Source organism: Opisthocomus hoazin, chromosome 1, assembly GCF_030867145.1.
Source record: "Opisthocomus hoazin isolate bOpiHoa1 chromosome 1, bOpiHoa1.hap1, whole genome shotgun sequence".
NCBI classification, from domain to species: domain Eukaryota; kingdom Metazoa; phylum Chordata; class Aves; order Opisthocomiformes; family Opisthocomidae; genus Opisthocomus; species Opisthocomus hoazin.
In genome coordinates this window covers 86,361,404-86,385,268 of record NC_134414.1, presented here as the reverse complement: position 1 = coordinate 86,385,268, position 23,865 = coordinate 86,361,404, and the positions used below count along the sequence as shown (strand labels likewise).

The 23,865-nt window shown below is 41.3% G+C and overlaps 1 protein-coding gene across 2 annotated transcripts in view; it reads right to left on the bottom strand.

Annotated features, from left to right (window-relative positions):
• The window catches only part of SHROOM2 (shroom family member 2), a 127,310-nt gene that overhangs the window by 64,195 nt on the left and 39,250 nt on the right, over positions 1-23,865 (bottom strand). For both annotated transcript variants that reach the window (XM_075428264.1, XM_075428254.1), the window contains exon 2: positions 10,439-10,590. In XM_075428264.1, coding sequence (XP_075284379.1) covers positions 10,439-10,590 — 152 coding nt within the window. The remainder of the gene's footprint in view (positions 1-10,438; positions 10,591-23,865) is intronic.

Here is a 23,865-nt window from a genome sequence, read left to right as displayed (position 1 = left end):
TCAATACAATGAGCTAAAACATCAAAATTGTATTTGTGGCTTTGCTATTTATTTTTGGTCTCCATGCACTGAGTATCTGAATACCCTGTAGTCCCTTCTTACCTATCTTTCCAAGAAATGTGCCGACAAATTCTAACAACAACAAAGCCAGTCTATTTTTCTGGAAGCAGCAAAGGGTACTGCAACATTTTTTTCCATGCAAAATGGGAGTTCCTGTTTTTGAATTTTCATCTTCTAGTATCTTATCATAAAAGGAAGTGACTTTCAAAAAGTATCCTTAAAAAAGAACTGACCTAGAATTTGAAAACAAACTAAAAAAATATAACCATGTGCTTAACTCATGGACTTCTGGGAGGGAGGGAAGAGCTCTAAAAGATCGAAAAGAAATAATAAAAGTACCTATTAATATTCAAATGTCTTAGAATGTCAAATTGAATCAGTATTTTGACAGACAAGTTACTGACTGAGTTCTATGACATAGGTATCTGTCCAATTCCCTAAAATTTTAGCTGCCAAAATTCACACAAAGATCTACACCATGGCCTTTTGCCTTGCTCTCAACCATAGCAAGACCTGTGAAGTCTGTAGTATTGCCTTTGCTTTCTCCTCCCATGCATTGAGAAACCAGTTGGTCTGACCTCCTGTGTCTGAAAACGGAGCAAGCAGCAATGCTGCACTACAGTCAATAGTGCCCCTTTTAAAAGAAGCCATGCTGGAAGGAGTATTACCTTGTCACAAGCACAGCAGAGTAGCTGCTTTCCTATCCCACAACCTAGTAAGTTGCATTTTATATTAAAAGAAACTAAAGAGACCTGCAAAATGACCTGCTTCAGCCTGTGAAAACAAGTAAATGCAAATAAATTATCAAGTCTTGGTTCCCTTAAAGAGTTCAGTCATTAACTTGAGCAAATCAGGATTTCACCATCACCGTTTGCTCAGGCTTTCTTTCCTTGTACCTCAGCCCAACTGTACAGGCTTGAGCAGGGTGGAACAGCAACTTCATTTATAAATAAGATATGCACTGTCAACAACGAGGTATTAAGTTGTATGAGGTATGACATCATCAATCTTCCTGCCTGCTAAATTCGCAACAGACTACCACGTTAAACCTTTCATATTCTGGAACTGTTCTTCCTCGCTCTGCCTTGGGGAACTAGACAGGCACATCTGGATGTCTGAGATAAAAGTGTTGGTCTTGGGATTTATGGTATATTATATAAGCTACATAAATACTGCTTCCTCATCCTTATTTTGTGCATATTCTGCTACCTTTTGATGGGTGGATAGCATTAAACTCCTGATGTCATTCTCTTACCTCTATTTTTGCCATGATTTATCAGAATTCCTCTAAAGGGTAACAAAACTTTTTTTTTTAATGAGTACTTATCATCTGGAAGTATCTAAAATTCTTCACGCATTGAAAAACCAGCTATAAACGCTGGTTCCAGCAGGGTTTACTTTCAAATATTTCAGAAATTATCATGCTACATAAGTAAGGTGATAAAGAAATTATCCTTTAATATAAATACAAAAAAGGGCTTCACTCCCCTGTAACGCTGAAGAAGGCAGCCTCTGGCAGGGTAGGCGCTAACAGCAGCGGAAGGAGCCAAAATACATGGGGGATTTTAGGCTGTCTCACCATGGCTGAGGTGTAAAGGATCGGGAGCAAGGAACAGGAGCAGAGCAGTCTTGGGACACACTCCCCACCACCGCCTCTGCCCAGCACGGAGCTAGCAGGCACAGCAGCACGCAGCTGCCTACAGCAGCCCAGCACGCTGCCTTCAGCAAGAAGGAACTTGCCGCGTCCTTGGGGCATGTGGCTGTGGCAACCCTGCTTTGCTTGTGGCCAGAAACAACGGGTGTGTTCTGCCTCCCAGCCGCTGACTGCAACGAGCTTGCCATTCAATAGCTGTCCCAAACGAACTGGGTTTCCTCAGAAACCACATTCCAAATACCAGCTGGCATTTCTACACAGGTCTGCTGCATTCCCACATCAATTTCAGCTGTGATTTACCTAACCACCTCCAAGGTGACCCAAAAATGGGAGCGGGGAAAAGGGTTCCTCCAGTCCCAGGGCACTTCAGGAGATGGCCCAGCCTTAGTTCGTCTCAGTCCTGGTTAAAAAACCACTGCCACGTGATGCAAGTTACTGAGCCTCCACAAAGAACAACGTACAAGCTGAGATGCTGTAAGTTTTATTTGGGAAAGCTATTTCGCTCTGACATGTCCTATGCCAGATCAGGTTTTGAAGATGTTGCCATCCCCCGAGTGCTTCCTTCCCCACCAGGTGCCCCTCCAGTTTGGCTGCCCACCTGCCAGCACGGCTGCTCCGTGAACCAGACCAAAGAACTGACTCCAATTTCAACTGCAACCCAGTGGAAATTTCCCCAGGCCCCAGCTTTTGTCACTCTGTCCTTCCTCTGCACTCACCATGAAGCTGGACTAAAAGGGTAAGGGCCGTATAACACAGCGTCATGGTAACTCTGTCTCTGTGCCAGACTTTGTTTTGCCAGGTGATCCAGTATTACGCAGTCAGCAGCAATGACCATAAAATAATGGGTTTCTTGTGTAAGAGATAAGATGCAAATTTGTTCAGCTATTCAGTAACTAAAGCTGCAACACTCTTGCATTCCGGCCCTTCTTTTACATGGTCATATTTCTGGAGTTAAGGGTTGGATTCACAAATCGTTTTAAAACTTTTTTATAATCTTTTAAAGTTGGAAGGTGTTACATGCAGTTACTTGACCAAGCAGAGCATAAAATCTCTACATGCAACATGGTAGGCTACTTGACACTGAAACATTTAAGAAGTGTCCAAATTCTGAATCTCATCAGTCATTTAATCTTCAGGAGGTAAAGAATGTAACCTAAAACAAAAGTACCACAAGAACTGCAACACACTGAAATGGGAGTATTATTACTACTCTCCTGAAGTTGTACACGTGCATGTCAAAGTTCTTGCCCAGTGTTTAAAAAAAACAATGTTCTGAAGTGCTTAAAAGCAACCCCAAGCAATTCCGTATTTCAAAATGCATACAACATATACAGAAGCATTCCTTCCAAATGCAAAGCAGATTCCTGACACTAAAACATTATTTGTTTGGTATTTAATGGATGTGGTTACAATTCTGTTTCAGTCAAGAGTCTGTACAGATCTACAGTATTATCAAACACACACAAAAAATCCTCTTTGTGTGCATGTGAAAGTGCTATGTGAAATGTGTGAGTCTTCAGACCCCCACATTTTAGAAGGCTCACCTGTTTCTTCTCTCATTCCAGGGGCTACGTATTACAGTTTCCACCACCTACGCTGAAATTCATCAGTGGAAAGCAGTTTTTAAGAATAAATCCAGTGCACTGCCTTAGTAAAGCATTCTGATTAAATCCTGTAAGCACTTGTGTATTTTTTCATCTTCAGTCATGTGAGTGCTCTCACTAAATTGGATGAGACTACCACGCTCAAAATTAACCATTTCAACAAGTACTTGCAGGACTGAAGAAAAAAAAAACAAAACCTAAAAACCAGTCACGACTCACAGGTTGCTACCATCTGATGCATGTTTCATTCCACAAAAAAGCAACATTGCCCAATTTTGGTAATTACTTCACAAAACTGAGTATCATTGCCACGAGTAACCTTTTGAATAAGCATATTCAAATTACAGAGGATTCCTTTTACCCACAAAGAAATGTCTACGCCCTTCCTAGCACTCCAAACATCGCTCTAACAGAGTTGACTTGGTAAAACACAGTGACATCTGTTGTGTTTTTGGCTTTCTGATATTCATGCTTTACAGGCTGGGTTTTTCAGATTTGTAAAGAAATGAATTATGAAAGTCGCCACAACACAAAAACATGTCAGTCACAACATTCCCACGGAGAGAGTCCTGACAGTTGCACAAGATAAACATCCAAAAGCATGAGACAACAATTTGCTCTTTGAAACCAGGGACAATACACTGCCAGTTGGAGAAACTGAAGCTTATGTTCACCTCAAGTGTCCATTCGTGTGTCACTGACAGCGTGAATCAAATCATGTTAATGCAACTAAGAAACAGGTGAGGTGGGCAGAAAATTAAGAAATAAATGTGCTTTTTAGATGTACACCCCACTAAAAAGACAGCTGGCACAAGAATCACCAAAACGCCTGGGTGGTATTGCTAGGGTCATGGTGAAGGGAACACAGATTCACACCGTTTCCATGTCAGCTAAGTGACCGTGCTGACAGTTTGGCAACCAAGGGAAATGGTCCTTGTCAGGGCTCCTTCAAGGTGCAATTCATGCGCACTGCTCCTTTTGCCGTGTCCATTCCTTCCACCAGCAGCGCAGGATCTGGCAGCTGGCGGAGGAGGAGCACAGGGCAGGCCCGTCCAGCCCCCGGGTTTGCCCGTGGAGGAGGCGGGGGGCATGCCTGAGCCGGAGGGCAGCTCCAGGCCAGCCGGCCTCCTCCATGGCGCCTCGCCGAGCAGGCACACACCAAGTGCCTTGCTTGGCAGTCACTGCATCAAGCACCCCTTCACGAAGAGATCCCTCTGCGGTTGCTTGGTGCTCCTTAGGCCATAGGACATCCATCCCAAGGGCTCCCAAAGAAGGCCTGTGGGTGCTGCGCAATCCGTACCGCACGTTACCCTCGTGCCAGGGTCTGGTTCCTGCCACCCTCCGTGAGCCATGGCAGCTCACCGGCAGCTCCAACGGAGAGGAACAGCGGCCCTGCCCCAGGGCTGCCCTGCCACACATCCCGACACAGGGGGCTTGATCCTCCCTTCACCGCAAGCCCCGGCTGGAGCAGGGGCTGGTCAACACCTTACCTGGCACACATTTAAAACCGGCCATCCCGCTCTGTGCAGAGGAGTGGGCCTACAGCAACGCGCTGACCCGCTCCTCAGCGAATTTGAGAAACAAGAATTTAACAGCCCAGCCCTTCCACCAACTGCAGCCGCGCAGCAGCGTTCAAGCCTTGAACCCGAAAGCTGTGTGCATCTGTTACAAACACCCACTCGCAAAGTGCGTATACAGCAGATCTGCGCAGGCATGTGCTGTGCCGTGCCCAGGTCAATTCCAGGAAACACGGGTAGCGAGGGGCTGTCACACCTGCCTACTTCTGACGGCAGTGGTACATGCATGCAGATACAGCCCTGGAAAGCCCTACTGCAGTTTCCTACCTATTTCCAAACTCTGGCTGGAAATACAGTAATTAAAAAAAAATAAAGTCTGTTCTTGGTCAGTCAAGTCCAAGATCAGTCTTAAAGAGGAATAATTATAGCTACTAGGCAACTACAGGAAAATCACTGCTATTTGTTCTGCTGTAACAAACCCTAGTTCAAGAAGCAATGAAATAAAATTTAACAGCAAAATAGATTTCACTTCTACTCAGCAGTGGTTCTCCACAAATGTATTTGGCTTATTCATCAATACTTGACCAAGCAACACTTAACCATAACCATTAACCAAGTAGCTATAATACTTGCTTACAATCTGCAAAACTACATCTATTTTTCTACTTGTTTCCTATACTAACTATTTTGGTATCTATAAAACCAGAACTATCAAGCAGCCGACACAGGTAAGAGGCAGAATTCACAGTCCTCGACTCGTATTTTGCAATTGTACAGAAAACACAAATCCCTCATCTTCCCAAGTCATCTCACAAATTGACATTGCCAAGTTTCACAGAGTACTCCTACGGCCAAAAGGAGCTACAAAGTGCACAGCTAGCTGCTCCACACATCATACATGAGTAAGACTAGATCCCCTTGGTAAGGTGCACAAAAGCCACTATGGAAAGGTCACTGGTGGTGTTGAGCACGTTTCTGTTCAGAACATGACAAAATTTCAGTGATCTCTCATCTGAACACTGTAAATAACTGCCAGGTTTTTATCCTCAGACTTCTGCCCAGGTCTCAGGTTCTGAAAACCTCAGAGGCCTCAGGACATTCATCAAAACCTCTCCTTCTGCTCTGCTTCAATTAAATGGCTGTCTCTCTTCATGAAGTATCATGCAACTAACTTTCCACATCTAGGTGTTTATAGTTCATGTATCGTAACACTCACTTCCCTTACTAGGATTTTGCACAGCAAATTTCAGCATTCAGACTATGCTTCCGATGGCAATATGTTTGTTTTCACTCTCTCTCCCTCTCCAGGGGACTCTTCAGCATTGCAAACACAGATTGCACTTTCATCATATAAAGCCATCAAAAGGCAATACTACACAGAAGAAAAGAAAATATGCCCACTCATGTGTGTGCACAATACGACCAGAACTACTCCAGAACTTTAAAGCTGGTACTCAGGCCTTGGCAGTACCTGCAGACCTGGTCAAACTAAACTGAAAGGCCAGCATCCCGTCACCAGCAGACCCTGATGAAAAGAAATCCATGGCTACTCCCTCCCTTGCCCACCTGCTTCCACTGTCATGAGCAGAAGATTCAAGCAGCCAAAGGACAACCCTACACAACTTCTTAGGGTGGCTCCCAAAGGCTATATAATCCCACCCTCCCGTTATAATAAATAAACCACAAATAGAAGAATCACCTGTGTGTCAATTTTTAACACTTTAATGTGTCTCATGAATTCATAGTGAAAAATCATTCCAAATGTTCACGGATCGGTGGTGTACGCTTATGTCTAGCACATGCAAATGAACCAAGATTGCATTTAATAACTAGAAGGGAATTTAAGTTAGAAGTGTACACAGAAAAGTTAAATTACACAGAATATAGTAACCACCTCAGTATCAACACTCAGAACAATTTCACATGCATATGTATACATGCACACATCTTTTCCAAAAGAAGAGAAATTCACATACAATTCCTGTAAGAAATGTGCTATGTTCCTTTCCATTTTCCTAAGAAAGGAATCTACTCAAGAAACAGCTCAGTACTATGCTGAAGAACTAGCACGTAATTAAGATGCATTGTTTTGACAAATCCACTTGAGAAAACAACATGAAGCCTCCCGAGTCTTCTTTTAATCCAAGACCAAAAGCACACCGCACTTGTTCAATCATCAATGTACATAAGCTACCTCAACATCATGTTTGTTGCTGAGCCAGTTGCACAGTCCTAATTTAGTTTAGACCACCACTATGCAGTGTTTCCAAAAAAGTACAGCAAATCACGTATGCTGATAGCCAGCACATTTATGCTATTTGGTGCTGCAGGCACTTTCAGAGACCTATCTTCTTTTCCCTATGCAAGTCAAGCATCAGACTCTTTAACAGTGGGTAAAAACAGTTTTGTGGAAGCCAGCTACCACTGGTGAACAACACCAGTCCCTTGAAAAACTTTTGCCACAGTGACAATTATTGTGAATGAAACATGTTACTCACTATGGCTAAACTTTTTCACTTGGTCTTGGCTGTAGGTACATTAGACTTCTAAACTGAAAATAGCATGCCCTATTGCTTCCCAGGTACAGAAATAGTTAGATCAATATATGATCAGGATGTGGCATTACTGCATGAAGGAGTGACCTGTATGTAGGAATTTCACATGGACACGCTTCTCAGCAGTGACAAATAAAACCTGATTTTTCTGGATTAATTCTACTGACATTAATAGGAAGGAAGCTCTCTACTTTCCAGAAGAATTTTGTTAAATAGTAATTTTTCCACATCATGATAGTTTTATAAAAGTTTGCTTTTCACTTCTGGATCAGTCTAGAAATAGATACCACAAACAACCCTGGGGGGGGGGGAAGTTTTCTATACAAAATCTAGATCTTGGCTTCCCAAGCCAAATCTCACAGATAGCAAGGACAAACATGATTAAAACAAAGATTCTTCTAACCTTCAGGACTGGGTTGTTGAACTGCAAATGCATTTGTCTATTTTGTGCTTCAGGTTATCACACTGACACCCACAAGGAGTAAAATGTTAACACTATAGAGAAGCATCACAGCACTAGACAGAAGTCACAGGGCAAGCAGACAAAAAGGTGCTAAGACAACTTGCGGATCAATACTTCATCTTAGATGTAACTCAGTGAGAGGGAATTATGGGATTATCCCCAGTCTCCCCAGAGAACAGTAAGGGTGGATCTAAAGAAGACTAAAACAGTCCAAAAATGTTAGGGCAGCCATTTCAAGATTGCTGTAATTAATTAAACTGCAGACTGCCTCTGAAAGCAGTGGTCCTATCCAGCTGAAAACCTACTTTCCCCAAGTGATTTTGCAGTCAGATCAGTTCCCTGATCCAATTCAATCCAGACCTGCAGGAGTGCTCGCACAAAGACTAAACAACTGGTTTGCTTAAAGACAGGGCTGTTTAAAGCACTCGTAAAAATTCAGCCTAAAGATTTAGGACAAACAGAACAAAACAATACTGTTGTTCAAACCTTAAATTCTGGAAGAAAGCACGCAACAAGGCTTTCATAAAAACCTGCATCATTTGAACTTCCAACAGGAAAAGACAAGCTATTTCAGCACACAGACAGCAGTGCATGAGAACAAGTTGGCCAAGAATAAAATGAGACTGGGTGTTAAAAGGTTTCTGACCGTCAAAGGACTGATGTCCTAAGGCAACTTTCCAAGAGAAAGAGCAAAGCTGAAAAAACATAGACAAAAGCCCTAGCTAATTTCATTCAGTAAGTTTTATGAAATTTTATCTAATGTTATGCAAGCTTGTCAATGACCCAAAAGGGTCTTGCCTCTTTCGGGAGCTATGGAAATCTTCATGAATTTAAGACAAAATTGTTTTCCCTAACAACAGCCACTATTTCAGCCTCTTGGCTAGAATAGCGAGGTTGCTTTTGCCCATTGCACGTGCGCTAGGGATGAGAAAGAACTGATGAAAATCCATCAGCTTTGCACCAAACTGCACGCAGGCACGCATAGCAATGGGGCTCTGCTGCCTGCAGAGAATGGCCACAAATCCCCCGCAGCAAACCAGTGCTTCATTAGCTGTATCAAAGTTCTCCAAAATCACATGCATGGAGTGAAGTACTTGCGAATGACAAGAATGGCATAGCTGTGTTTCTTGTGAGGGTATTTCAGTATCAAGATTTCTGCCATTTCCAAAGATAGAGCAGAAATCACAGATTCTACCGTCACAAAATTGAAAAGCACCAAGAAAAAGGGAATCTTTCCACTTGGTCTGAAGCTTTTCATAGTAATTAAGACTTGCTGTCTTGGCACATTCTTCAATGTCTATAAAACTCCTCAACCCTGAAGTTCTCCCTTTCTGAGACAGAAAGAGCTGATGTAACCTCTGCTAACAAACGTACTTTTACTGGAACAGCCAGTGCAAGTTGAAACTGCTGAACATCAACATGATTTATAATATTTGTGAATGCATTTCATTTTTCATTTATTACCTTTAGTGCTACAACAATTTTGGGAGGGCTTATGGAAGTAGCTATCAGTGACAATATAAACTATCACCTGTGAAAGAGATTCAGGATCCCATAATTCCTTCTGTCGAAACACCTTCTTAAACAAAAAGTGAAAAGCATGCTTTTGTACCTCTGCTACTTATCAGCGTTATTTCACAAAAGATATTCCTCAGTTAAGACAGCCTCAAGCACTGGTTGTATGTACAGATTGGATCAACATATGTGTCAAACCCCAATTTCCCAGCATTTTTACTGTTGCGACAAAATCCTTTTTTGATTCTCACAAAGACATCCAAAATTTTCTCACGAAGGACTGGTTGGTATAATTTGATAAAATTAATTAATTTTAAATTAAAGTTCTGATTCATCAGAGTAGGAAATTAATGAGAAAGATTTTGTTGTTCAAATTTCCTGGTTTCAATTTTTTTCAGAGATTACAAGATTTAACCTACTTTAACATCTGTTCACTTCTGTCAAAATTACTTTATGAAGCTTAGTTTTAATTCAACTTAGTAAAAAAAGAGTGAACTTAAAAGTCATAAGTCAAAATGACAAAACAAAGTTCCCATATCAAAAATGTGTACTGTTTCAGTTTTTCCCTCCACTAATAACTAACTGAAAGTACTCCTTACCCAAACCACTTAAGAAATGCTTGAGACCTCAAATATTCTCATAAAGCAGGAAAGCACTTTTCCAAAAGCTTCCCATGTAACCTGCTCTTCATAGCCCAATTGGCCTGCATAGCAAACGTGCTAAAAAGTGTTCCCCGCATCTGCACACCAAAGGCAGGGAAGCAGGGCAGGCTGGACAGCCTGCTTCAGGTCCTGCACTTCAAGAGGACAGAAAGGAACAGAATCTCGACTCATCACACCACAACAGTATCAAATCTATTGCCTCAGTTTTTGCTCTGATCAACAGGCTGCCTCTCCCCATGTCTTCATCCACAACGAGTCTGTGTTCAAGAAGACGGTAACACCGCACAATATGCACAATAATAACACTGAATGAACATCATCATCTTGCCAAGTCTTGGCAAATTTACTTGTCTGGCAGCTTATAGCCTGGAACACATTTGGTTCTCCAGCTGAATGACACAAGCTTACCTTTTCACTACAAGCTTCAGCGTCTTGTGTGAACCTTTCACCAGGCAGATTGCTTCTTGCCGGAAACCAGAGAGGCCCACATCATTGATGCCAACAATTTCATCCCCAGCCAGTAACTTGTCCACAGCTGCAGCTTTGCTCCCATCTTCAATCTGAAGAAAAAACATATTAAATGGTAGAATTATTCAGGCTGCATAGCGGCACCTTTAAAATAAGTTAAGAAGCTTTCAGTATTGGTCTCATACAATAATTACCACAGTAATTAAGTGGTTAAAATGATTTTTAAAAATACATTTAAACATGTTATAAAGAGATTGATGATATGGAGACAAACAGAATATGAAAGAAATGGAAGGGGGGAAACCTGAGAAAACCAGAAAGCTCAATGGAAATGTGGGAGTCAGAAACATCTGATCTTGAGCTCCATTCAGTACAGAACACATAATCATACTTGCAAACAGAGCTTTGGGCAGGGATCTTAAAATCTGGTTCTCTAGAGAAGGTAACCAATAATATTAACCATACAGTCAATAATGTTAACCACAGAGTCAACTCCAAAAATCTGGTGTGCTATGAAACCCCAAAATTTTGCACAACAAGCTGGTCTGGAACAGGCACATAACATTTAGGAAAATATCTGAGAATTTACAATCCATACAGCTAACAGCTCTGGCGAGAAGAAGAGATGATGGTCTGAGATCCAAGGAAGAAAACCAGCATGTCACACTGCCAAAGAACACAGCAATACTAAGGGAAATAAAATCATTTGAAGCTCATTTTGCTGCCACAGGCATGTCTTGTACGCACTGAATTTTTAAACAGCTATTTGTAACATGTGGCAAAACACGCACAAGAGAAATTAGAGAGTCAGGATTTGGCAATTCCCACTCCATTGAAGGAAACAAACCCATTAGGAGCTACCCATTTTTACAATTTAAAACAAATCCCAAAAGCTCGATCAGCCAGACTAGCAAGTACCAACAGATTGAACTGACTTCAAGCATAGCTGTAGGTGTTGAACACTCTGCAATTCAGGCCCTCAGCTTTCTCTGTTTCTTCCCATCTCCTTTACTGTCGACGCACCCTCCAGCTTCTCAGTTGCTTGGGCTCATGATCCATGCATCTAATTTTATTCTTTCCTCACTTGTTCACAACCCATACCCCACCTCATCTTGTAGATTTGACACTTTGTCTTCAAAGCAAAGACTTTCTTTTATGTCTTCATTATATTGTGCCTTGACTACAGTATCTCCGAGTCCCACATTATTAAATGCCAGTGAACCTACAAAGAAGAAATCATTGTAATTGCCTCCACTGCAGAAAGCTTCATAAAAAACTGCCATCTTCTGAGGCACCAAACTCAATCAACAACGAGATAAATCCAGAGGAAACCTAGCTTCATGAATTCTGAAGCTCACAGTACAGGTTTCAGGGACACTCCAGCAACCAAAGCGTAAATTAAATAACCTAATAAAATAAAGCAATATCTCTTGATGAAAGTACATCGGGATGATCTCATATGTCTCAGCAATCTCATTTCAGGCACATGAAAGCTCTTTTATGTAAGTTTAGCGTAAATGTTCTTAAAAATCTTCAGTCCTGTAAATCTAAGCCAAAAAGAATGCCGTATAAAATGTTTAGTCTTATAGCCCATTCTAAAATGCTCATTATTAATTCTAATGAAGCCATTTAACTTCCAGAACTTATTTTAATCAAAACACAGATAATTAAAGACAGAGCAAGATTCTACACCCTGATACATCTAGTTCTCAAGCTATGACCTGCTTCTGACCTGCTTGCATATCCTCTGAACATCAAGAATTTACCAAAATACCAAGTTATTGCTGCAAATGTTCAGTAAAGTTGAAAACATGGGAGCAGCAGTGGAAATCGCTTAAATGCAAGGAAAGATTTCGGGTCAGGGACGTCAAGTACAGAGGAACTGCCATACAAGGGATCCTGAAGTCAGGCAGAGTTGAATGAGAGCACAAGCAGCCTGGGACTCGTGGATCTCAAGCCTCCTAGCAGGCAACCACAAGTCTTTCAAGTGTCCACGTGCATGTCTGGGTTACTACTAAATAAACCGCGTTTAGAGGTCTGAAGCCCAGTAGGTTAAGAAATGCAGCACGAAAACGTTAATGGAAGTCAGAGTTGAATCACTAGCATTCTGGAGAGAAGGTCAAGCTTGGGTGGGGGGGGCAGAGAGGGAGAATATCTTGTAGGAGGACACATTTTAAACTCCAACATGTAGACACCAACCAGTTGCGGCCCTTATGCTCTGAGCAAGGCACCAACCGAATGACCAGGGGTGAGGAGCCTGCAGGCCCTGCCACCTGGGCCCAACGACCTCCCCAGGGTCCATTTTGTCTTTAACGGAAAAAAAATAAGGGGGGGGGGGGGGGGGGGCAAAAATCTGTCTCCTAGGGTTTCAAGGAATGTTCATTGTTCTCAGTCAGTGTGTTTGTTTTTTCTGCAGGCTGGCAATGCACTGACAGCAGGGAGTATTCAGTTACCCCCTCTGAGTTTTCATTTCAGCAGGGAGACTACACATTCCACACAGCACAAGCTTTCCAAAGAGACTTTGGCTGTCCAAAACAACCTTAATAAAAAAAAAAAACTCAAATAAAAATAAAAACCTAGACACAAAGCTGAAGCCATCCTCATGAAAACTAGAAGTAACTTTCTTTAATACTTGCCTCCAGATCAGCCGCACCTATGGAGAATACAAACTACGCATCCATTCACAGTAAAAGTCTCCTCAAACTGAACAAATGTAAACATAAATCTCCTGTACTGGTTTTACCTCAGATCCCTGAACGCTGCATGAATGCAATTCCACCTGACAACGCATTTTGAAGTGGAAATGGCAATATGAGCTAGACAGGAAAAATGCAATTTCTTCAGTTACACTAAAAAGTCCTTTAGTCACAGTGACTAAAAAGAAAAATCACTAGACTTTGCACACATCTAAAGAAACATAGGCCCCCCCCCCCCCCAAAATCCATGAGGAAACGACCTCTGCAAAACCACTGCCCTACTAACCTGCCTCCTCAGCGCAAACTTGGACAGTGCCATCCCAGCTTCTCCTTCAGGTTTCCTCATTTTCTGTTTACTAGTCTTTCGATTTACTGATTCTATTTATTCACCCATTGGTAAACTTCCCATCTCATTACACCTTCACTAGAAGTGTAAACCCCAATCAAAATACATAAACTTCTTAGAACTAGCAAATACACTTAAAAATTCCACAATTAATTTTCACATCTCAAACATGAATGTACTTCACTCGCCCATCCAGAGTGAACTACGCTGTGCTGCGTTCAGGATTTAAGCCTGAGTTTTAAGACTACAGTCCATATTATTGCAAAGCTACCTTAAAGGCTCTAGAGAGCCTTTACACACAGGGCTCTGAGCAACCTGATCTAGTTAGTGGTGTCCCTGCTCGCTGCGGGGGGGTTGGACTAGATGACCTCTAGGGGTCCCTTCCAACCCAAAACTTTCTATGATTCTATGATTCTATTTATCTAACTAACATCCAGTTTCTTTCTGAATTTTAGGTGTCCAGAAAAACTAACAGTCAGCAGCTGAACATAAAGCCTTGAAAATGCACTTTAAGTTGGAGTCTTTCAAGAGCAGTCCACCAGCAGAGATGTGCCTCGGTCCCTGTCAGCAGGCAGATGTGAACGGACACAACCCCGAACAAGCCCTCTGCTCAGCGTGGAGTACTTGCAGGAACCCAGTGCCCATAAAGTACACATCTTAACATTTTTATAGCAGGAAACAAAAGACATAGAAGAAAAACAATAAACACTTTATTTTCTCATAAATAGCAGTTTTAAGCCTCCAAAAAGCAGGTATTTGCCGATCTCTGATGAGTAAACAAGAGCTCTAGAAACGCCCTGAAATCACGCTTTCGATAGGTGTTAACAAATCATACCTCTCTCACTATGCTAAGTTAACAAGCGGGAACACCATGACTTCCTATCCTTAGCAGGGATGTTGATATTGCTACCAAAAAAACTGTTTTCAAGAGGAGATGAAAAGGATGTTTGTTGACGAAAAGCATCTGTTTAGACAGTCTCCAACTCTCACCCTGCTGTCCCTGACAACCTCCCTCTGGCCAAGAGCAAAAGAAAACTTTGGGATCTGTGCACCAGGGAGGATTAGAACCACAGACTGCTGCCGTCAGAACGGTATCTACATTAACTGTTGTAAATCTTCCCAAATTTATTTTTGGTTATAAAATATCATATCCACAAAACAGGAAGAGACACTGATACAAGATGCAGATGTAGATAACAGTTAGGATAAAAAAATCCCACGCACTTGAAAAAACAACACACGTGTAGCTCTGGTACATGAAATTCTTCCTGTGAAAAGGAGAGAGTGCCTTGACATGGGGGAAGAGCTGAGCCGTGGAGAAAAGCCTAACAGCTAGATACACAAACAGATTCAAAAGTCGCTTGCAGGTTTGTACTTCCACTGTCAGTAACACATGCAAAAGGGAAAATAATGGCCTCTACTTGCAGCTTTAAAATGCTGCAGTGTTGATAGGGAGCACCACTTCTAAAATGTGACCCCTTCACTTCTGTGTTTATCAGGTCTGACACTCTACTTAAAATACCCACATTCCTCTATAGGCACCTGTATAAACAAGCAGGAGACAGGTTGGGGAAATGCTGTATCACACGAGATCTGCTTTCATTTACAATGACGACAGTTTCTTGTCCATGCTTTCTTTGGACAGGGTGGGAGACGGGATGGAAACCCAAACCCAGAGACAAACACGGGAAAAAACAGCACCATTTATCAGCGTTCTGCTATCGGCTGTAATGATCTGTTTTATCATAATTCATTTCTTGTGCAGCCAAGAAATGCTTCTGTGCTGTTAGTCTTATGAGCATCTAACACAGATTTTTTTCAAAACACTAACAAACTTTGTATGAGGTCTTCAGAACAAGTGAAATGTAGGAAACGTTAATGACTGAGTTGCACTGAGTGAAACAAAGGAGAAATACCTTTACAGTTTAAGCCTGGTGTTTGTGTAACTTTGAGGAATCAACATAAAAGTAACAGAGCTGACCTGAGCTTCAGCTATACATTCTGCAAACGCAGCTCGAGTGGCGAGGGCTGCCTCCACCAGCAAGACCCATGGGTCAGACTGAGGCAGGATAAAACACGGGTGCAAACTGCAACAGGACCAAACTGGTCCAGAGAGAATGGGTGTGTACACAGCAGGCATCTCGCACAGGCATGCACGCACGAGAAGCTGGGCAAGGCTACCGCATTTGACTTTATATTCTTTCATATCCTTTCTCTCCCACTTCTGATTTAGTACTTGGACATTAAAGAGACGGACACCTGGCAGGGTACTATATCACCACTTCATAGACAGACTCAGAAGCATGTAAGGAGACAAGGTCCAAAATGACACAGGATGCCTGCAGCTAAACAAGGAATTCCATGCAAACCTGGAATTCCCTAGGAGAGTATCTGTAACCCCAAACCACCTCCTCCCACAGACCGTGGGTCCAACAACCAGCATTAACCACTCACCACGGAAACAGCACACAAAGAAAAGAAAGCTTAACAACTTGCAGAATCTGGGCCTGTCCAGTACTACCCAAAGCTATTAACTTGGCAACTGCTGTGCTTTGATCAGCCCGGTACGTGTGTCACCAAACATGGCACACACCATCTTAGCACAGGAGCCAGAACTTCCCTTCTGCCCAGTGTCATCCTTTCCCACCCCAACAGCCATTGCCCATACTTGCTCTTCCTCGGATTATTTTTCAACTTCGAAGCAAACTGCACTAAGTTTTAGGAACGTTTAGTCCAGGGCAGTGCATTTCTCTAGCGGTGGTTTCTTTTTCCCTAGACCCAGAGCCAATGGCTCACGGCCACTGCTGCAGAGCCTCCGCGTCCACAGAGAAACCCGCCGTGGCCAGCTGCTCTTTCGGTGCTCCCCATCGCACCATGCAGACCGAGAGCTGGCAGGAGCCCTGCCTTCTGTCAACAGAAGGGTCTTAAAAATCAATCTGGAAACATTTTTTTTACAGGGCAGAGTTCAGTAATAGGACACAAGTCTATCACAGCCCTTTCTAATTGCTTTACATTTGGAGTATTTAAACATTTGGATATTTGCCCAGCACTCGTATTTGCCCAGCAATCTTTTTTGTCTGTTTTTTGTTTTAAAGAAATTATCATCTTTGGAAAGCTGTCACTTTGTACAGTTCTTTAAGCATTTATTCGTTTTTTATAATTGTGTCCACTCCACTGTTTTGATTAAGGGCCTGCTGCCCCTTCCACTATAACAGGCCATTTTGGTGGGGGATTTATTAGAGCTGTAAAAACTGACTCCAGGCTCAAATTTAACTTCAGAGTTCCTGAAACCAGAAGTGTTTAAAAAGTATGGGCAAACACCCACCATTTTCCTTTTTAAAAATATATACATAAACTGATTAATACTTTACTCCAACCTTCATTCAAAACAATACCTACCATTAGGCTGTGAGAAGACCTTTCTGGTTATAAATCATCAATTACTACTTCTAAGAGGATATTGTTATTATATCTTAGTCTATTTAGGGCCATTGTGAGCTCTGCAAATTGAGGAGGACCAATTAAAGCATTCAAAGTTAAAAATTTAATGAATGCCCAAAGAAACTAATGATAACAATTTCCAGATGAAAAGTTCAGGAAGAGAGACTTCACATAGATTTACAGGTTTTAAAAACTTAACAACAGATGTTTATTTTTAAAGTTTTTTTTCAAAGTGGTTCCATTGTTTCAGTAACAGAAGTTGGACGCATTTCATCACCGCTGAATACTTGTACTCAAATTGAAAAGAAAAATAAATTAAAAACCACCTTGATGCTTTGAAAGCACAGAGCTAGTGTATCAGGAAAAGGAAGGTGGGGCTGCTTAGTGCCAGGGATGGGTTTTTTGCTACTAGTACCTCAGCTTTGCTAAACACATTCTACAGCTTCTAAATAAAATTCACTTTTTCCAACTCAGTGAGATTTATCACAATAGCATTCGGAAGCATCTCCAGACCTTTTCAGTCCATCTAACCCACACCAGCAGGCGTGCATATATTCCACCTCCACAGAGCAACTGAACAGGTACAAACTGTGGGGATCTTTCTGTGCAAGAGCCCCTCCAGCGCAGCACAAGTTGGGCAGGGAAGCTTCCCAGCCCTTACAGTCCCGACAGCCCCAGGCTGGCACCCAGGCAAGAGGAAAACAAAAACGGCCCCAGCCTACCTGGAGTAAGAATCAGGCCAAGATAAGAGTGGAGAAGACGGAGCTGGTGGAAGCAGGGGCAGTGGAAGCAGCCTGCTGTTGGTGCTGATCCCAAGCCTGAAGAACCCCAGTTCCATCCCTCCCTCAAACCAATATGCTTGTTAACCCTTGCAAAGCACAGCTCAAGTTTGGTTTTTCTTTCCTAGCACGACATCAACATCTAGACACTCTCCTATGGCTGTTATTTAGTACAGCATTCATCCAGACAAGCTGTACATGTCTTACTCAAGAATCACTGAGAAATAACTCCCATTTGTTTTCAGCCAAGAGATTGGTTTTGCATTTTATAGAAACTAATGGCATCCAGTCCAGAGGAACCCATCTGATATGTTACACTGTTCTTAAACATACCTTCCTATCTTTTTTCCAAAATGACAAAATAACCTGGATAAGAAAGGAGCACACACCTGTGCCATGGAAAAAAAATAGCCAGGCCAAAACAGAAGTTCTTTCTCTGCATGCTGTTTACTTATTCTAACAAAACTTCTACCAGAGAAGTCTGAAAGGGTTAGCTTATCTGTATTTACTTGTGCAAGTTTATTTAGGGATGATTATATATGTATATAGGCTGTTTATATATGTAATCTGTACAGTTAACATTAAGCATTTTTTATAGGTCTACATTTTTGTACTTTCAGCTACTATGAACAGTGATAAGAATGGTTAAAAAAGAGGTTATGCATAGAAACAACTCACATTTTATCTTTTCAAACTGATAACAGGAACAGACTTCCAAGAGGAAAAATACGACCTGACAAAGTAATCTTTACAATCAGAAGGTTCAAGGCTTTTTACTTTGCAACTACCACATACTTCCAACAAGGTTGGCTTATCTTTCTGCCTTCCTGTCCATCCCAGGAAAATAATGTCACAGTTTGCCAATGTGCCCCTGACAATAACATACTGAATACAATCCAATAGCCTGTAAAACACCACTGCATAACTAGGAAAAGGGTAGGACTTACTGACAAAACAAAGAAAACAAAATACAGTGCATCTGTATGGTCACGTAGGTACAGTTGTACATTAATTACACAGGAAAAGTCTGATTTCATCAACTTATAGTTTGTTTGTGAAGAACTTCGACAAGCCTGAAAGGAAGACATTGAAAGATCTCATAGATAGCAATAGAATACATACTGAAAAGAAATTTCACCTATTTCATTCAGTCAGTTTAAACGTAACCTTTTACATAAATTTTAAGTTGCATCTATGCCTATGTCTACAAACTGCTGTGGATTCCAGAAAAAAGCAACACTTCTAGACACAGGTAGCACTGATTAAGATGCAGCAAGAGAAAAAAATGCTTCATCGCCTGTTAGTTTCAAAAAGCACTGTGATGGATCTGCCAAAAGCCACAGGAATTTTAGAGTGTTATACTTCCATCTTAAATATCTTCTCTCGCATAGCCCATTTTCAACAGAATAGTTCTCTTTACAAACTCTTACCATCACTGGGTTACAGTCACGCCTGCTGTTTGGCACCTTCCATTGTTGTAGCAGATATGCTCATTTTCCAGACAGTGATAAAGTATAACATTCCCCAATAATTCTTGCAAGAATATTCTTATCAACTCCTGAAAACTTGATTTTACCACAAAAGCAAAAGTAATTTTTAATAGTTACTGATGAAGTATTCATTTTGGAACCCACTGCTACGCAGTGGAATGAGCAGAACATAACATTACACGTCTAAGCAACAATCTAGCAGACATACACACTAATAAGAAGAAAATGACCTGCTCTGATACCAATTTCTTCAACAAGTACCCCCCCTTTGCAGTATTACTCAACTTTAAATACGTCTCACTAAGGTGCTGAACTTTAAAACAGGTCTTATCTGTTGATCCCCTTTACACATTCCTCTGCAAAGAAAACAAAAAACTTCAAAAGAGGGGTCAGGTTCCTCCTAAAATTTGAGGGATTTAAAATTTGACATCAGACTTTGTTCTTTGCATTAACATTTGCTCCCTGTTCAGAATTGATACGCAGACTCACAGAGCACCTAAACCACAGACTGAAGCCTTCCTTCGCCATCATCCTCCTCAACAATTTCCCCGTATTTAAAGCCAAGTTCAAACAAGACAACATATTTACTCCTTCCTCCTTCATCCCGGTCTTAAAAGAGGCCACAAACCCTAAAGCTGTCTTAATTCATCCTTACATAATTTACACAACCCCGTTTACTGGAAGTATGTAGTACTTCAAATTGAATAGATGCAGATACCTGTTGCTACTCTATCAAACTCATGTTTCTGCTGCACACTCTGAATGCAATCGCAATTGTCTTTTCTTACAGCAATAAAAACTCGGAAGCTAGTGGGATGACCCTCAAGAAAACAAAAATGCATATTATTATAGAAACAAAAAAGGTCTGGGTAACCTTACCCTTCGTTTCCCCTCTGTTCTTGTTTATTATTGTCCCAGTAAAGGAAGAGAGTTTCCCCCCACTACACTTTCACCCAGAATTCAAACGTGAAAAGATGAAGAAAGCAAACACTAAACACAGCATTAAATGTCCTTTTCTATGGCAGGAACTGCAACGCAGTTGCTTCTAAAATTATCAAAAAAGGTTCACAAAGCAAGCTGCAGAGAGGACTGCATGACAGCTTCTGCCCAAGCTGTTCCACCTTGTCCACTGGCAGTATCTGACCCAACTGGTACGGTCAGACACCAGAGGGTTGTTCTCACAGAGACAGACTGCTAGTACCATCAATGCAAATCTCTCATGATGTCACAGTAATAAAAGCACATCAATAAAGAGCCTACCAGTGTTTCTATGCAATTTATCGACAAGATGACATAGTACCCATCTGCCTTCCTAGTGCACACACTCACCTGAGCAGGGCACGAAACATTCACGTAGATAGAATTAAGCACCAACATCTTAAGTCTGTTTTGAGTCAGGAACATGAAAAAATCAAAATCCAGTTACCATTGTGGAGCGGGACTAATCTATAGCAATTTATATCCTTGGGCGTCATTCACATTATGGTATCCTGCCCTTTTTCCCCCCTAACCATCAGTGCTCTGTTACCATACATTTCAGATTAAAAAAAAAAACACAATCAACCCAAACAAACCAAAAAACCTTTCTTAAAAAAACCCCACATTTTCCTCTCTTCCCCCCCCACCCAGGTGCTCATAATGCCAGGTTCTTCATTTTGTGTACTTGTTCTATATACCATTCCTTACAACTCCATGACTTAATATCATCACGGAACATGAGAAGAAATTCCTTCTTCATGAAAAATTTATCATAGAAATTAGACATGCAAGCATTTTTGCCATCTCTGCAAGTATCTTGCCACCTTTTCTCTACTTTAGAGGTCTAATTCTTCCTAGGATTAATGTGAGATAGTTAACCAGAAAATTATACTGGATCATGTAATTCATGCTCACATGATGAAGGTTATTTTTTTCTTAAGAAATTATAGGATTGTACTCTGAATGAGCAACTAATGCACTAAAGTCACCATGGATTATAATAATGGAAATTTACACAAAACATACAAATAGGAGCTTCAAAAAGCTGCATGGATTTAGCAGTAAATTGTGATGTAGCACAGTAGAATTCTTATGTTGTGAAATTAGAGTATGCTTACTACTCTAGATGGACGTTTTCCAAATTGGCTTTCATTCGTAGCTCTTTTTGAAAAGCTTCATTGTGTAACACAAGTTGATGACATATTTAGCTCTAAGAGCAGGCACACTACTCCAAAAACTTTAAAAAAGTTTTAAATATCACAACATTACAAACGCAATTAGCTGCTTTTCATGATTAAGCAGGTATACATTTAATTGCAACAAAACTACTCAGTTTGACAAACATCTGTATTTCTGTTTGGCAAAAGTATCTGTCATCTGCGCAGATGCACTTACTAAAAGACACATCCTGTTCATGCAGCACAAGTCACAACCCCACCGCACAGCACTTGCTCGAGTGGAATTTCAGGGAAGAATGTTTGTACAATAATTCTTGCACAACAAGAGAAAATGCATAAATACACTTCTATGTTCCCACATGCAGTGGGACCACTGCATATGCACATGTGCACACCATCATACGTATGGCTTATGTCTCCCACTGCCGCCTATGCTGGTGAACATGAACACTTCTCAGAAGCATGTGTTCCCGCAGAATGCAACCACACTAATGAAAAATTCATGTCTTAGCACGCCAGTTTAGGATGTCACCGTTAGCGGGAGGTTGACTGTTCTAAATACCGCACTGCACAGGAGATCTTGAGCTTGCACATCTTGATAGCTGACAGACCGTTAAAAGACTGCCTGTACCGATATTCTGACATGAGTCTGTAACACAGTTAAGGAAACCGAGTATTTTGTGGAACCCACAAGATACTGTCTGTGTTATTCACGAACGCCATGAAACAGCTGTTTTCTTTTGAGATGAGACTGATCCTAAAAGCCTAACGCTGAAGTATGCAAGAGCTGGGAGCAAAGCAGTATTTTAACCAACTGTTTGATAGTCCTGACAATTTCCCACAGGCATATTCTCATTACCGTCTTCAGAGAAAAGCAACATGGTCTTCTGGAGAGCCTGCACACTGTAGGAAGTACTTACATTTAAAATTTGCCTTTCATTCTCAAACCTGTCACCACAGCCTACCGTCCCCCAAAAGCATATTCTGAGCAGAGACCTGATTCTTCAAACGGTGAAGTGCAAAGGATTCCCTAGACAAAAAACCCTGAATTTTGTTTTCTGGATAAGATCTATACCTGTATGCTGAGATTCAGTCACAAAGGAGAAGCATTTTTGTAAACACCGACTTGGAGGTTGAAATTTCAAAGCAAATCTTCAACTCACCCTGCAAAGATCATAAGGTCACAAAGCATTATAGGACTTAGCTACACGTTGACTTCAATAAAAACATCTATCATCACTAAAACCAGCAGAGAAACAATCTGCTCTTCTGAATGATACTCAAATATTTAAACCGCACACTACATTACAACAGCCACATATTGCAAAATTTTGTTTGTGCTGTATTTAAATTCTCTCTGAATTCCGTAATTTTTACACTCAAAATTGTAGGAAAACCTTTTATTAAGATTCTGTTTATGATGGTAAAAAAAGATTTATTTATAATGGTAAAATAAAGATTTGACTAAATCAGCAACTGGAAAGCCTTCTGCTTTCCAAGTCACATAAACAATGTGTTTCTGCATGGTTTGTTTTGGGGACAAAGGCTGACCAGCCCTCTGTAGGATAATTCAGTATTTGTGATTCAGGAAACTGTGCTATCTGGTGAAGATTCTGTTATGCATCTAAGACTATGATCAGCATTACAGTAGTTGCATCACAAACTCAATCATAAGGATGAAAACTTTTTTTTTTTTTTTAAATAAACACTGCATTCAAAGGCATGTAGTTCTAACAATACTTTGGTTTCTGAAGATGCCTGCCACCTTTGCTTCATACCTGCTGTCATTCTGGATCACCAACCGTGCAGGCTTAGACTTCACTGGTACACAGTTACCTACAGGGCTGAACCATGCCACTTCCAGAAACCTGGCGCATGCCTTGCATTCTTAGGTAAATCCATCATCCTACTGGTCTTCTCCCAGTTCCCAGCTGAAGCTAAAAATTTATAGCTCAAGCTTACTTCAGGCTGTGCACTTGTCGATGCAATCTCTGCAACAAGGAAGTTTGTTACCTTCTTTTACTATAGAAGTAACAGGCTTTCTCTCAAAGCAGACTCAAAATTTGGCTGAATGAATGCATTTTTACCCACCGATAAATCCTTCCTGGGATTCCTCATTTATAGTTGCTTTAAGAATAAGTGGGTGTACTTTAAGATGCTGAAAAAAAAATTAATTGGAGAGAGTGGTACATCGCTGAACGGTTCTGTCTCTCAGTAGTTACGCTGAGGACTGGGCTGCAGCTGATTAGGTTGGGTTTTTAGGTGACAGAGTATCTCCCATCCTTTAGAATCATAGGTTGGAAAAGACCTCTAAGGTCATCAAGTCCAACCATCCACCCAACACCACCATGCCTACTAAACCATATCCCGAAGTCCCATATCTACACGTTTTTTAAACACCTCCAGGGATGGTGACTCCACTAATTCCCTGGGCAGCCCGTTCCAATGTCTGACCACTT